Source organism: Squalius cephalus, assembly GCF_949319135.1.
Source record: "Squalius cephalus genome assembly, chromosome: 3".
Classification (NCBI taxonomy): domain Eukaryota; kingdom Metazoa; phylum Chordata; class Actinopteri; order Cypriniformes; family Leuciscidae; genus Squalius; species Squalius cephalus.
This window is the reverse complement of record NC_137124.1, coordinates 37,528,929-37,544,381: the sequence shown is the minus strand read 5'-3', so window position 1 is coordinate 37,544,381 and position 15,453 is coordinate 37,528,929. Positions and strand designations below refer to the sequence as shown.

The 15,453-nt window shown below is 37.6% G+C and overlaps 1 protein-coding gene across 2 annotated transcripts in view; it reads left to right on the top strand.

The window, feature by feature from the left end:
- Nucleotides 1-429: 429 nt before the first annotated feature.
- The window catches only part of stim2b (stromal interaction molecule 2b), a 48,074-nt gene continuing 33,050 nt past the window's right edge, over nucleotides 430-15,453 (top strand). Inside the window, exons 1-2 of one of the 2 annotated variants that reach the window (XM_079867269.1) lie at nucleotides 430-442; nucleotides 669-782. Coding sequence is in view for 1 of the 2 variants with exons in the window: in XM_079867268.1 (XP_079723394.1) it covers nucleotides 647-782 (136 nt within the window). In the remaining variant the exon portion in view is untranslated. Of the gene's footprint in view, nucleotides 443-511; nucleotides 783-15,453 lie in introns of those variants that run through there. The other variant, XM_079867268.1, reaches the window with a different exon arrangement.

Genomic DNA, 15,453 nt, shown 5'->3' with positions numbered 1-15,453 from the left:
ACGCGTGTATTTCGGATGGTCCCGATGGATTTGGATTAAACGGAACACTGGGATCTGACACTTGCATTCTGAGAAGCGTTTACTATGCTGGATATCTGCCGGCTCTTGTGGATGTACCGTGACTGTTTGCGGTTACTTCCCGTGTAGAATTGGGATCTCGCATTGGACTCAGTTGGGTATTTTGTAGCAGGGAAAAGCTCTTTGGGGCGATGATTTAAAACAGGGGATTCCACGTCAGTTTTGCACTCATCTGTTTGGATCCTAAAGTGGGATACAGCCAGATCCTCCAACCCAGTCCGGTGTATCTGATGTCGGAATGCTCTGATGTCTATTTCAATGTGTCATATTAGAAGAGTTGACCATCTCTTTTGGATGGAGTTTAACCTCGCGATCTTCCTTTGACGTCTTGGACAGTGTGGATGCATTTTTAGATCGTTTTTAGGTTGGATTACTTGTTTTTTGCCTACATTTTTACAGGTTGGATCTCGTTTATTTCGGGTATTTAAACTCGCTGCTTTCTGTGTAACTACTGTTGAAATCACACGTTTCATTCTTGTGATTCGTTTTGACGATCCACTGGGTGAAAATACTGTGTGATCTCTTGTTTAATTCATTTATTGTTCGTTGAAAGCTTTTTTTGCACACCATGACTTTCTTGTCCGGGGCAGCGGTTCTGTTGCTGCGTGGACTCGTCATCTCTGCGGTATTGGGCTTAGAGAGTTCATACACGAGTGAACTGTCGAACCGAGTCACTCCAGATCCAGCAGCGGTTGCTCCTACAGGTAAGACCTCTGCATCCTAATAAACAAACCACAAATCTGAGCAACCTGCGCTATTCTATGCGCCATATATGCATAGATAAACGCATATGCTCGATTGTCACTGCTGTTTTGATGAGTGTTAAAGGGAATGTTGACATTGTCACGGCACCATGGGTCCTGATGTGGGCATGGTCTCTCTTATCCTCGCATCGCTTCTGGATGATTCTAGAGAATCGTATCCTTCCTGTATGTGTGACTGTTTACGAAAATGATGAAGGTCAGGACAGCATCCACATGGAATTCCTGCTGTTCCACCAATAAACGCTTGGCATGAGAGAGCAGGAGGGAATCCCACAGTCACCAGGCAGCACCTTCATGAAGAGAAACCTCGAGATGGGGTTTTCCATGGCCACTGGCTGATATAATGCATTTTCAAAATTGACATTTATTGTACACAATATTCAGTAAGCAATTTAAACAGTATACATTCAATGGCAAGCCATTTTAACATTTATTGCTTTATTTAGTATCTATTTTTATGTTACTAGTATTTTTTTTTAAATAACTAATAAATAATCCAATAGTGACTAGTATCTTTTTCAATAGTACCTTCCATTAAACTAGCACTTATTCTCATAGTGACTAGTGTCTATCCAGCCAGTCACTAGTACTTTTGCTATAGTCTTTATTGTCTCTCACTATCCCAATAGTGACAGATAACTATTCCATTGTGGCTAAAATAGGTTCTAGTATACATTATTTAGTTATTAGTAACTAGCCCAAGACTCAGAAATATCATGGCCAATACAATTTTTAAATCAACTTATAATATTTATTGGACATTATACTATTTCTAGTTGATTATTGGTTTAAAAAGGTTAATGTCAAAACTGATGGGGCAGGAGTCAACATTCATTGTCTAATGACACATTCTGAAACGTCCAAATATTGGCAGATTAACTGATGCCCCTGATATACTGGATGTTTATCACAATTGTATACAAGGTTGTCACCATGGGTGGGACAACTGTGAATGTTGTCCTGGGCCCTGTAATGAGGGTGACCCAATAAGGTCTTCTATGCTATAGCCTAGTTTTTAGGAGACGGGGGCCCCACTAGAAAAAAAAAACATAGCTTTGGGCTCTGTGAATTTAGTGAAGTCTGTATATAATCTCTTCAAATGGACATTTGATCTGCTGAAGGAGATGTTCTAGGTCACTCATGTATCCATCTTTAGGTCAGACAAATAAAGAAGAAGAAAAAAAAGCTAAACTAAGGTTTTTTTTTTTTACCATACTGACATATAGCATAAACAAACATGACTGTTTCAGTCAGTCAATCAGCCTATTCTGGTTCATAACCCCACAGCTGTTTTCCCAATATTAGTCATGCCTTTAATGACAGTGAATCGTTTCTGACGAGCTGAAGTCTGGTCAGAGCGCTTGCTGAGGACACAGGCTGAGATGACAGATTGCTGTCTGTACAGAGCTATGAACTGCTCATATGATGAATGCAATCCAGATTTGTGGTCATACAGGAATGTAGGCTTAATTAGATGGGTAAATAACCTGCATGCAAATGGTAATTGAGTCATCAGAAATTAAATCCCTTGGACAAATTATTTCAGCTGGTGCCATAGTTTAGTGCACTCTAATGGACACTTGTAATTTATTGATTAAGGACAACAAGTGCACTACTGTTCCCAGCTGCAACAAACTCATTGAATTCAGGAAACCCTTAGTTATAATTGTAAGTGCAGTGACACTTGGGGTTTTCTTGACTCAGGTACGGGATTGATGGCGCATTTACAACATTTTGAGCATTAACATACTGTCAATAGTGGACTTTACCCCTCGGTTTTGTTGCCAGGAAGTCACATTTCAACATAAAGCATGTATTATTACAGTGTTAACTGAAAGTCATATAACCCAACAAGCTCATTGGAAAAACATGCCTGGAGTGACACTTCTGCAAAATGATTATTTTGCTTCTTGCACTTTTCGCAACACTAAAATCACGTTCAGTTTTATCCGAAACAGATGAATGTGAATCTGGCAATATTTCATTAAGTTGGCTGTGACAGCTGCCGTGGCGAGTGGCGTTAAAAGGTGAATATGCTCTGTTGTGTTTGAAAATAGCGTATTGTCTACATTAAATCCTATAGTTATTATTAACTGAAAGTGTTAACTAAAACAAATATGAGATTAATGCATTTGCTGCAGCAACCATACCTTTTTTTGCTTGCTTCTACAAGTCTTTGAGCTCTTATATTGTGACGTGTTTTATTGGACTCGTACACTCACCACATCACAAGTGTAGTGCTGTACCAGATGAGCTACCAAGCAAGTTTACTATACATACATCAGAAAAGCCAAACATGGAGCTGGTTATGTGATGCAAACAAATGGATTACTTTGCAAATCATGCAGTAAAGTGTTTGAGGTCATGACATGGCATTGTGCAAGGAACCATCCGAGAATACGTTATCAATAATCTGCCCCTGTAATCATAATTTGTGTTGAAAGGAATAAAAGTTAAAACTGCAGTGAATTGTATATAGGTTTTTGGAGCAAAAATATAATTGACCATTACACAATCTTTTTACGGCTTACTTAGGGAGCTGATTTTGTCAGCCTTCAAATGAGTCACTATACACACACACACACACACACACACGTTTATTATAAGGACATTAAAATGAGAGGGCATTTTTTTCAGTATTGTACTCAAGCCACTGATGAGTTTAAAGTCCCCCTGTAATCAATAATTGTATCCCTTAAAACTCATCTTTGATCACCAAAAATGACATATTTAAACGTTTTTTTTTCCTGTGAAAAAAATATGTATGCCTTAAAATAGCTTGAATGTAACTCTACACCCTTACTTCATTTAGTAAACGTGATTCCATGAATATGCTAATTAGCCCGGCCCCCACTCAATTGTGCCAGCTCACAGATTCACTCGGCCAACTTACTGAGGTAAACGCTGCACAATGGTATCGCTCTTATCAACGTCGGACACGTAACTGTAATTAATATGATTAGCCTTTTGCTTGACTGTTATCATACAGCTAGGCTAATAACGTGTTGCTAATGTCAAACAAACCATGTTCCCGTTCACCATTTCAGTCTGCCTTCTAACAATCATCAGAAACGCTTTGAACAACTCAGAACGTCAGTGGAGAAAGGCATATAGTTCGTCATTACATCGTAATATACATCATACACCCGCTATATTGCTAAATCTACCCGATTTTTCATATCAGCAAAAATAGCACGTTGACGTGATTGGTTACAAGGTAGTTTGTGACGTCAGAAACACCAGCGACGGTGTTGACTAATGAATTTGTTTTCAATTTGTTTTAATGGTTTGTCTTAAACCACATTAAACATATACAACATTAAAAACTTGATTTTCACCACAGGGGGACTTTAACTGAAGGTTAAATAGCAGTGAATGTGTATGTAGTGGCTGTGTTGGCATGCATACTTGTGAATTGTGCTTTACTCATTAATTTACTGAATATGCACAAGCAACAGTGGATATTAAATGAAATGAACGCTGTCAAACCTGAGCAGTAGGACGTGACACATACAGGGATACATGCAGTCCTGCTAGTTCGGCAGATAAAATTTGTGAGTGACAAATTAAGTGCTTGTCTTGATACATATTTACACAAGCTGCTTTTTTGTGTACTCAAAGTCTCCACTATATCAATAAGGGTGCAGTTGTCATGAGATACAACCATGAGGAATATTAGGACTTCTTGGGAGTTCTGTTGCTTAGTAGAACACAGATTAGCTGTCAGATACCCTTAAAAATAAAATAACAAAAAAATCTACAGTAAAAAACTGGCAGCTGTGGTTGCCAGAACTTCACTGTAAAATACAATTATGATGCTACAAGCTTTATGTGAGGCATTTTGATTACTGTGTTTTACTTTTCCTAACTGTATGTGAACTATAATGTCAATATACCATCCTATTAGAGCTATTCAAATCTGTTTGCTACTGTAACGTGCTGATAATGATGCAGGCGGACTATGAATGGCCACGTGATGACTTGTAGGTCATCAAAGTTGCCCTTTAACAGTGTCAAGCAAAGACAACACCACCATGGTAACACACATGATACTAGAATGCACAGCATTAGCATAACATATTCTGATAACAAAAATAAGAAGAAATATAACTAAATGAAATATAAACAAATTTGATGGTCTGTCCAGGCAATTCTGGGATTGCCCATACATTATAAGGTGATTAATGTATTTTACATACACCTTTGCCTTATGTGTTGCCTATTAACAATATAATATTTCTCTTTATTGTTGCGATTCATACATTCCAAATATTGTTTACAATATTTCTGTAAAATGACATCTATAAAATATATAATTTGTACTGTATATGATATGGTAACTTACAGTGAATCTATAAACATGTTTTTATGTTGAATTCATGGAGGACTATTTTCATTTTTTATTACTAATGTTTAACATTGTATGTAAAGTTATTTTAGAATGTCAGTGTATATGATTTCAGTTTAAAATGCTAAATGAGAATTTGAGCTGTTGGTATGCACGCACATGTGTAGACGTGTGACGATTCCTCTGGCGGCGTTGTGCTTATGTGCTTATGTGCGTGTGTGCTGGGAGTTTGTCTTTGGCCTCTTTGTGTGTCAAACGGCCCCTCTGGTGTTGACCCAACAACCCACTTCCCATCCGGACTGTGGTCATCTGCTGCTTTACAAGCTAGAATAAGCGAGAAAAAGATAGGCTACTGTTATATATTTCACCACAGAATTAAAGAAAGTGCACATTAGTGAGTATGAGTAGACTCTGCTTGTGTCTGTGTGAGTGGCATGTGTTAAGCTACTTGTTCAGTGAAGGTCTCCCAATTGTAAGCACAGTAATGAAGGAATTTCCTGTCCCACAGATGACTATCATGAAATGCGCTCTGAGTGAAAGGTCGATTGTTTTTGTGTATCTTTCAGATCATTTGAATACGCTTCGTCGTAGAGGCTTAGATGCATTTGTTTATCAGTGTCTTTTTGGTGGCTGTCCCATATTATGATTGTCCTACATGATGAGAGGAGAAACTGGTTACTTTAGGCCATACTAGGATACACAGTTCCTTTAGTGATTTCAGGTAATTCATAGTAACCTTAAATTGTACAACTTTCACCATCCTAGTTGGGATAAAGTTTGTCTGTTGGAACAGCAATTTGTTTTTTTTTCCAAACAAGGTCATTTTGATCTTGTCCATTAATAATGCAGTCACTCACTGGCTGTCTGGATTATCCAGGTCATCCCTGGCAAACTTGTAATGACTGTTGTTGATGTGCTTTTTATCTGCTGTTTAATCAGGGTACTAATCAGTCCATAAACCAGTGTCATTAAAGTGATAGTTTACCATAAAATGAAGATTCTGACATCATTTACTCCCCCTTAGGACCACTGATAAGGTGGGACAACTGAACTGTTTGTCCCAGGTGGAAAATTAGTAACCAAACCGTTTTGGTGACCATTGACTTTCATTCTACGCACATAAAAACACTTAGACATTTCTTAAAGTATCTACTGTTGTGTTCCATACAGGTTTGGAATGGCATGAGGGTGAGTAAATGATAGAATTTAACTGTTTGTATTTAACTGTTCATCCTTCATTCATTCCGTATTTACATTTCTACACCTTGCCCTTTCAGATTCCTTTCAGACAGACAATATATTCACATACTTTCTCTCTGAGACAATAGATTCACATACTTTCTCTCTGAGACACTATAACAGTCAAAATCATTTCCCTCACCTTACTTTACCTCGTAAAAATGCTAATTAAAAAAATAGTCTGGATCAAAAACTTGTCACCAGCAATTTTTGGACATAAGATCAATTTTCCAACAACATTCCACAATATACACAGATGGATCTAAATCTGGATATCTAGTGGCAACAGCTTTTGCAACAAATCAACTACAAATACGCATCCCTGACCAAAGTTCAGTTTTCACTGCAGAGGCAAATGCTCTATTATTGCCATTGAAGTCCATTGAGATTTCTTTGCAAAATGATGGTTTAATAATATTTGATTCAAAATCATATCTTGAAGCATTGGAATCTATAAAAACTGATCACCAAACAACTGTGAAGATTTTAATCAAATTGTCATCGCTTGAATCAAAGATTTTTGATATTATTTTATCCTGGCCACTCGGGAATCTCTGGAAATGAGCAAGCAGACCGTGCTGTCAAATAAGCATTATCTACAGAACCAGTAAAATGCACTATACCTTTCACAGATCTGAGACCAACATTGAATGCATACACCAAAAATAAATGGCAATTGGAATGGGATCAGTGCTTAAACAACAAACTAGCCTACATCTTGATTTTGGGAAAAAAAATAATCCATTTTAATAATCGCTGGGATCAAGTCATTTACACTCGATGTCGGATAGTAAACTCGAGACTGACAAATAATTTTTTATTATCAGGAGAAAATTCACCAAAGTGTTCATCTTGTCAGAATACACTGTCTATTCAACATATTTTTACTTTAATACTTCTGTAATATTCTGTTGATACCTTTGAAAAGGTTTTTAACCAAGTAAATCCAGTCTTAAGGTTTTTAGAAAAAAAAAAAAGATCTTTAACATTTTAGGCTATTTATTTTTATTTTTGAATAACTAAACTTGGCTCTCGCCATGAACAAGAACAATAAATAAATAAATAAATAAAAATGCTAAATCAGATAAGGATTTTTTTTTTTCAGAACTTATTATTTTAAAAGGGGTGATTGATTATGATTTCACTTTTCTAACTTTTCTAAAGTTAGTGTGTGATGTTGCTGTTTGAGCATAAACAAAGTCTGCAAAGTTATGATGCTCAAAGTTCAAAGCAAAGGAGATATTTGCTTTTAAAGAAATATTTTTGGGACTGTAAGGACTACAACAAATGGCTGGTAGGGACTACAGGACATTCCTCCCGGGTTTGTGACATCACCAACCCTACAATTTACATAAACCCCGCCCCCGGAGCACGATTCATAGATGATCAAGACAGAATATGCTAATCAGTGACTAGAAGATAACTACACATAAGCTACATAAATTCATCAACTAACCATTCAGAAATGTTGTCTACATGTTGTCACTTCTTCTTGAGTCTCTCCATCTTTGTCTTGACTTCGGTTTGAACATAAAAGGCTAAAAGTTTTAGAAATTTTCAGTGCATGTTTGTGTGAGGTAATCTAAGCTGCTAAGAACGAGCTGTTTTAGCTCCGCCCCCTGCGCCGGGAGCAGCAGCTCATTTGCATTTAAAAGGACAGACACAAAAACAGTGCATTTTTGCTCATTCTCAAAAAGTGACCATTTTAACATGCTATATAAAATATCTGTGGAGTATGTTGAGCTCAAACTTCACATACACACTCTGGGGACATCAGAGACTTATTTTACAGCTGGTGAATAGGGCATTATATCGCCCCTTTAAGAGACTGAAAACAGTTCTCACATTTACCACATTTAGCAGTCACAGTTCCTCATACAACCACCCAAGAGGACATTTGACTGACATGTGATGCAACCAATCATAGTTCGTTTTGTTCTGTGTCATGCTTTGGAGGGTGAAAATCTAATAAATTATTTATTCAAGAACGTTTTGCAAATGGAGCTGCAAACTTCACATACTTTTGAAATGCAGGGTTTAGTTGATCCTTGTAAGTGCTCATTGTCACAGTAAACGTGACGGCTTTCTTCTTCCATGAGGAGATTTGGCGTCACGGCGGCTTTGTTTCCAGGCGGGCCGTTAAAGAACGCAACTCGCACATCTCCCAGAAATCCTGTAGAATTTAGCCAATTAGATGAAGACTTCGTAACTTCTGAAGTGTTTCCAATTTTGTGTTCCATATGCATCAGACGTTCGGCCAACGGTCTGTAAAAGCATGGCGTCTGAGGCTGACACTATCATACAACTAACATAAATCTCTCAGGAGGTCCTTAGAAATCGACTGTTGTTGAATGTTTGTTGAGTTGGCAGATGAAATCCCCTTAGTGATATTCCTGTGAACGTGGCTGTTCTCACATTAAATGCCTTTGTGTATTTAGACTGTTTAGCTTCTCAACAAACAAACTGCCTCTCTGAGGGACCCTCTGTCCTGGAAGCATGAGTCTGGGAATTGTAATTTAATGTAGCCTTCAAAATGTGTCAGATGATCTTTGTTTTGTGTCTTTCTCTCTAGACAAGTATTATCATTACATAAGTCTGAAGTAGGAAGTAAGCAATGATGTAAAAGCAGCCTTTCACATGCTGGTTGTGTCACGTCAGCCATTCAATTGTAGACACAGACTTGTAATGCAACATTCTTGTCTTTTGTCTTTTAGTGGGATTGACATCAATGTAATACCAAAAGTTATAGGCTGTACAAGTGTACTCCTGTCTCTTGCCTGAACAGCAACAGAATGAATGCTTAGATGGTGTCAGTCTGTGTGTAATACATGTTTTATAATGTGTAGCATTCTCTAAATAGTGTTATCTGCACAAAAACTGCATCTAAAGGGCATCATAAGCATTTGTGTCCATCTTTGTGTCCATCGCAAAGTAGTAGTCTCTCAGTAATAGCAGCAGCACCGCCGTTGTGTTGCAACACTGTTGTCCCTTTACATTTCCATTCATTTGTCTGTTAATCTCTTTATCTGGTCTTATTAAAAGGAACTCTGTGCCAGAGCAGTTGTTTTCCATAGACATTGTCTCAAAACAAACAGAGCTATTAAGGCTCTGGAAGCAGCATCAGAGCACCTTCAATATGCAGGGCTGAGGTGAATCAGAGCTGGTATGTTATAGTTCTGTTTTTACGCAACATTTTATAACTTAACTCCGGTTACTTAAAGGTCCTCTGAAGTAGTTTGGGGGGAAAAAATCGAGAACAGCAGCATCCCGAGGATGGACGAACATGAGAGAGATGGCATTGGAGACTATGTTTGTAATGTATTATGTATGTAATACAGAGATTATGTATTTATTTATGTTAATATCTGCGCAATTAATGTGTATTTAGCCTGCCTCTCACCCCCCCCCCCCACCCCCACCCCTTTAGATCTCCTGTATTTTGGTATCCAAATGTTGACAGGTATGTAACCTATAGGCTAGTGTCGTGGGGTAACTAACACATTACAAGTAACGTGAGTTACGTAATCAGACGTAATCACACGTAAAAGTAACACTAAATTTACAACAAAATATATGGGTTACTTTTAAATAAGTAACACAATTTACTTGGTTTTCCCATTTATTGATTGACACCTCTTCTCTCCCAATGTTGAGAGAAATTGGGAGTAAGGTACAGAGGTTGTGTGCGCTGTGTAAACATGATGGTTGTAGTCTTAGACTAAATGTAAGCATGCATTTACTCATCTCACTTGCACAAAAACAGATTCAGTATTCCTCAACATGAATAAAAACAGTGAAATGTTATCTCAGAATTTTACACAAACCAGAAATAATTAAATTCTAAATTACATGAATATACTTTTTGGGTTCCACAGAAGAAAGAAATCCATACAGGTTTGAAACAACATGAGGCTGCTATTATATATTCACATTTTTCAAGTTTAATATTATCAAATGACAACTGATCGCTGTCCAAACTTGGGTGCTAGAACTAGACGTCATAATCTAGACTGCCCTGACAGTTTTTTTTTAAAACAATCTAGTGGAACACATTCACACACGTCTGCTCAGATGGAACACTAGATGCCATCAATTCCTTTGGTTACTCAGTAACAGTTTGAGAATATCCTGCATGTCTGATATCTACCATCATCACAATAGTATGACAGACACTATTTCTCTTGGGGTAATTAATTAAATTCCTGAGGGTTTACATTAGTTCTTCTAATACAAACACATACTTCTATGAAGTATGTGCTCCAGGCTAACACTGATTCAATTGAAAATATGGTTTCCATTCTTGTCCATAAGTATAACAATGTAAGTCTATTTATTTTGTTCTGTTATATTGTCTATCAGGCAATATCGTAATCATACGATATTCGTAAGCCTGATCAAGAAACATAGTAACATTCCTACTAAACGAACTGCACTAGAGGTGTAATTTAAAGGGTTAGTTCACCCAAAAATGAAAATTCTGTCAGTAATTACTCACCCTCATGTTGTTCCAACCTTGTAAGACCTTCGTTCATCTTCGGAACACAAATTAAGATATTTTTGATGAAATCTGAGTGCTGGATCACTCCTCCACAGGCTTATGGACACTATAACTTGCTGGCCCAGAAAATGTATTAAAGACATTGTTAATATAGTCCAAGTGACTCCAGTAGCTCAATCTTAAGTTTATAAAGCGACGAGAATACTTTTTGTGCGCAAAAACAAACAAAAATAACAACTTTATTCCACTTTTCATTTCCTTCTCTCTGGGCCTCGAGTCTTTTCACGTAGTGTAATAGCGTAGCGCGTCTGTGTTGCACGTGACCACGTATCACACACATGACCAGCGTCGCCCCATAGTGAGCCTACGTGGTGACGTGCAACACAGACGCGCTACGCTATTACACTACGTGAAAAGACTCGAGGTAATATGGTAATATTTTCCTTTGCAAACATGAATAATAAAATCTCCAGATCTTCAGTCTGTTTGGATCCTTGTGAATAAAGCAGTTAAGATCCACATACTGTAATTGCACATATTCTCATGTGTCTTTGATGAGACCCCAGACACTGTTGTGCTTATCTAAGGCCAGAGTGGCCTCTTTTACGAATAAAATGGCAAGAGTAATGTTTTAATTTAACTGAAACTATTCTCTGAAGCCTTGCATTGTCCAACTGGTATCTCAGATCATGCAGAAAATAGTCCCCAATGGGAATGTAGGTCACTGTATTGAGCTGGACTGTGCAGCTTGTTTTGTGCCATTCTCAGAGGAACTGAAGGAGTTCTTTGTGATACGCTGCATGTGGCTGTGAGGTTTTCTTGTCATTTCTAGTCTGGTCTGACTAGCTGCTTTCACAATGTGATGGGTGCATTTCAGGATACTGGTGTAAATAAAGTGAAATGACCCATTTTGTATTGGAAGACACAAGAAAATTGCTGAAAGTGCAAAAACAAAAAGGCCTGTACAAAAAGACAAAAAAAAAAAAAAAAAAAAAAAGACGTACAGGTGGTAAGCAAAATAAACAGAAATGCATACTTCCTCCTGTCTTAAGTATGTTTATTTATGTTTATTTGGCTCAATGCCTAGCCTAGGGCAAAACTCAGTCGGTTCATGAGATTCCACACAGGAATCATTGTTTTTTGGAGAAACAAGTACTGTACTTGAGGAAAGAGATGTGAACGGATGTAAATCTTATGGTATTTTTTAAAATAATGAAGGTATTTTTGTGCTTTAGTACAGTCAAAATTACATACAGCACCTTTAACTTGTGTGTAGTAATACCTGAATTTTATATGTAGCCTATATCGCAAAAATTAAATACATTATTAAAAACTACACTTCTTTGAATATCCTTTTATTTTAATTCCACTTTAAAATTCAAATTATAATTTCGCATCCTGTTTGCTAACTCAATTCAAATTCATGAATGGATTTGCAGTTTCAGTGGAATTCTCAGTTCATTTCCGAATGGCTTGTAACCCTGATGATTTGGGGTTGTGATATATTTAGAACAATATAACACAGGTATCATATCGTGGAGCCTGAAAACATGCCAAGCACTCAGCTGTGACATCCGCTGGCATGATGCTAAAAAGGGAATGACATGAAGGTGCTAAGACCCACTACAGAGGATGAGAAAGACACTTTATAGTCCACCTGTGGTCCCTAGATTACATGCCCATGATCTCTGTACACACACACACACACACACACACACACACACACACACACACACACACACACACACACACACACACACACACACACACACACACACACACACACACACACACTCATTTACACACTCTCACATTCACACAGAATGCTTGCTGTCCATAAAAGCAGATATTTTCTTATATAGTTTCAGTGAGCTGCTTGGTGTAATTTCTCCTTTTGTAAAGCTCATGTTACATTAGTCTCTGTTCATTCTTTTCTGTATTTATAGCTGCCTGCATCAGAATGTCTCAAATGTCCACCGTCACTGTCATTTTGCGAGTTAAACAGAACTGTTCAAACATCTGTATCAGGTTTATTTACATTGGTTGCTTTATTAATAAGATAAGTGTCAGGCATCACAAAAAGCCAAGAGAGAGTATAGTTGTGTGTATTCATTGGAAGACTGGATGGAAAACTGGCCACTGCTCACATCTATCACAACAGATTGCCATGGTGTTTGACTTTCAAGGTGCATGAGAGACATTTTACACAGTCACACAGAAAAAAAAATGGTGTTGGAACAATTTTCAATATTTTGCTAGTAGATTTCATAAACAGTTGCAAAAAAAATGTCAAATAGAGCATTGAATTAAATACAATTTTGAATTAGAAAGACTGAATTAATATTTTCTTGTAAAACTTACTCCAATAATCTTTGTTTTATTTACTTATTTACAAATAAACAAAAATAAAGTTTTGTTTTTTACAGTGCATGCCTATGCTTTTATGTCCAAAACTGCTTACTTATTTATTTGTTTTTTTTTAGAAACATGTTTTCATATATGTATTATGAAAGCTTGAAGTGGTGCTGTTAACATTATGAGATGAAGGGATGTTTCGGATGAAAGGAATAGGGGCAGCCTCTCATTTCAGGGACTTTCCTTTTTCTTCAGGGTCAGAGAGAGAGAGAGAGAGAGAGAGAGAGAGACTGTGGGTCTTACTGTACATCTCGTCTCTGTAAACAAGACGAGAAGATACAGAATGCTTACAAAGGGTGTGTTCTATGAAAAAAAAGAAAATAAAAAAGAGAAAAAACCTGTCACTTCTGCCACTAAACAAACAACCTGCTCATTAACCATAGAAAGCAATCGAGAAAAATGTATGTCACATTGGCACGCTCTCAGTTCCTTTATCTCTAACTTCAATGACTGGCTCTCAATACTTCTATAGTATGTGACAGAGACATCACTTTCTTTTTTATCAGACCCAGTATTCCTCAAAATGTTTTCTTATGCTTTTACCGTGAGTATTTCAGGATTGGCACTAGTATAATATCAGCTGATAATACACAATATATTCTTCTCTCACAGCTTTTCAGCAAGTATCGCCACCATACAGTTTTTTTTTTAGATTTCTTTTTTAAACAGATGCTGCTCTTTTGAACCTTGTATGCATCAGAGCATCTTGAAAAAATAGATCACCGTTTCCACAAAAATAAGCATCAAAACTGTAAACGTTGATAGTAATAAATGTTTCTTCAGCACCAAATCATCTTATCAGAATGATTTCTGAAGGATCATGTGAGACTGAAGACTGTAATGTAATGATCGCTGAAAATTCAGCTTTGCCATCACATTTTAAAATAATATATTCAAATAGAAATCAATTATTTCACAATATTACTGTTTTGACTGTACTGTACAGCGTTGGTGAACGTAAGAGACTTTAAAATGTTTCAATGTTTAATGCTTCAAAAGCATTTTACAGACTCCAAACTTTTAAACGGTAGTGTATAGACACATTCAACTATATATTTTTAAAGCAGTGGTCAGTGAGAAACGCTAAATCAAGCCACCTTTTATTGAGATTTTACTCTCCACTGTGGGTAAAGTGGTCTGAAGTGCTAGATGAGTCAGCGTATGCTTTGAGGTTAGTGGTAATCCAGCTCTGCACCCCCCCCTCCCCAAAACAGGTGCGTTCTCATGGGCCGCTTATCCGGCTTCACAAACCGCTAGAGTTACACATTCTGTATCTGTGTTGCCATGTGCTGCACTTCCGCTATAACTCTGTTCGGCTAATTGATTGTGGATAGACTGAAGGCTTAATTATTCCACTGGTGCCTAAAATGTGGTCAAAGGTTAAATCCATCATGCTGTGATGTCATCTCTTTGGACAGTGAGTGAGGTGTGTGCTGTCATAATGCTGAAATACTGTGTTATAGTGGAGTTGTATCATCAAATTAAACTACCATTATGCTGAAATGCACTATCATGCTGGATGCCGCATATTACATCCATATACGATATAGACACTATACTGCAGGTCACACAGAGATTCCGGAAAACGCACTAATAATGTCCAGGGATTTGTCCTGGGATCGTTTAATTTTGGTTCATTCACACTACCAGTGATTTTCTGGAATTTGTGCGTGCCTTCACATTAGGATGTGACTTGTAATGTACGTGTCACAAACGTTAGTGTTGAGGTAAAACAGCGGAAGAGTTTGCATTGCTTTGAACAACATGGCAGCTGATCCGGCATTAGATGTTGATGTGCAAACTTTCATCCTTAATTCCTTTGTTCCTTGAAGTACACAAACTTTCTTCGTTGTTAATGTGCAACCTGTATTTAAAAACCCTGGTCAAAGAGTTGCACGATTACTACGTCATTGTGACGATACATGCGTCATCACTACAGCACACCCCTTACCCTGTGTGAAGGGGTGTCCCAGAATGCGCCCTGTGTGAACAAAAGGAAGGACCAGTGCCGGTCCTTCCTTTTGTTCACACAGGGCACATTCTGGGACTGATCCCAGCAATGTTACTAGGTCCCCATCCCGGGACGTGTGTACATTCACACAGAAGACACT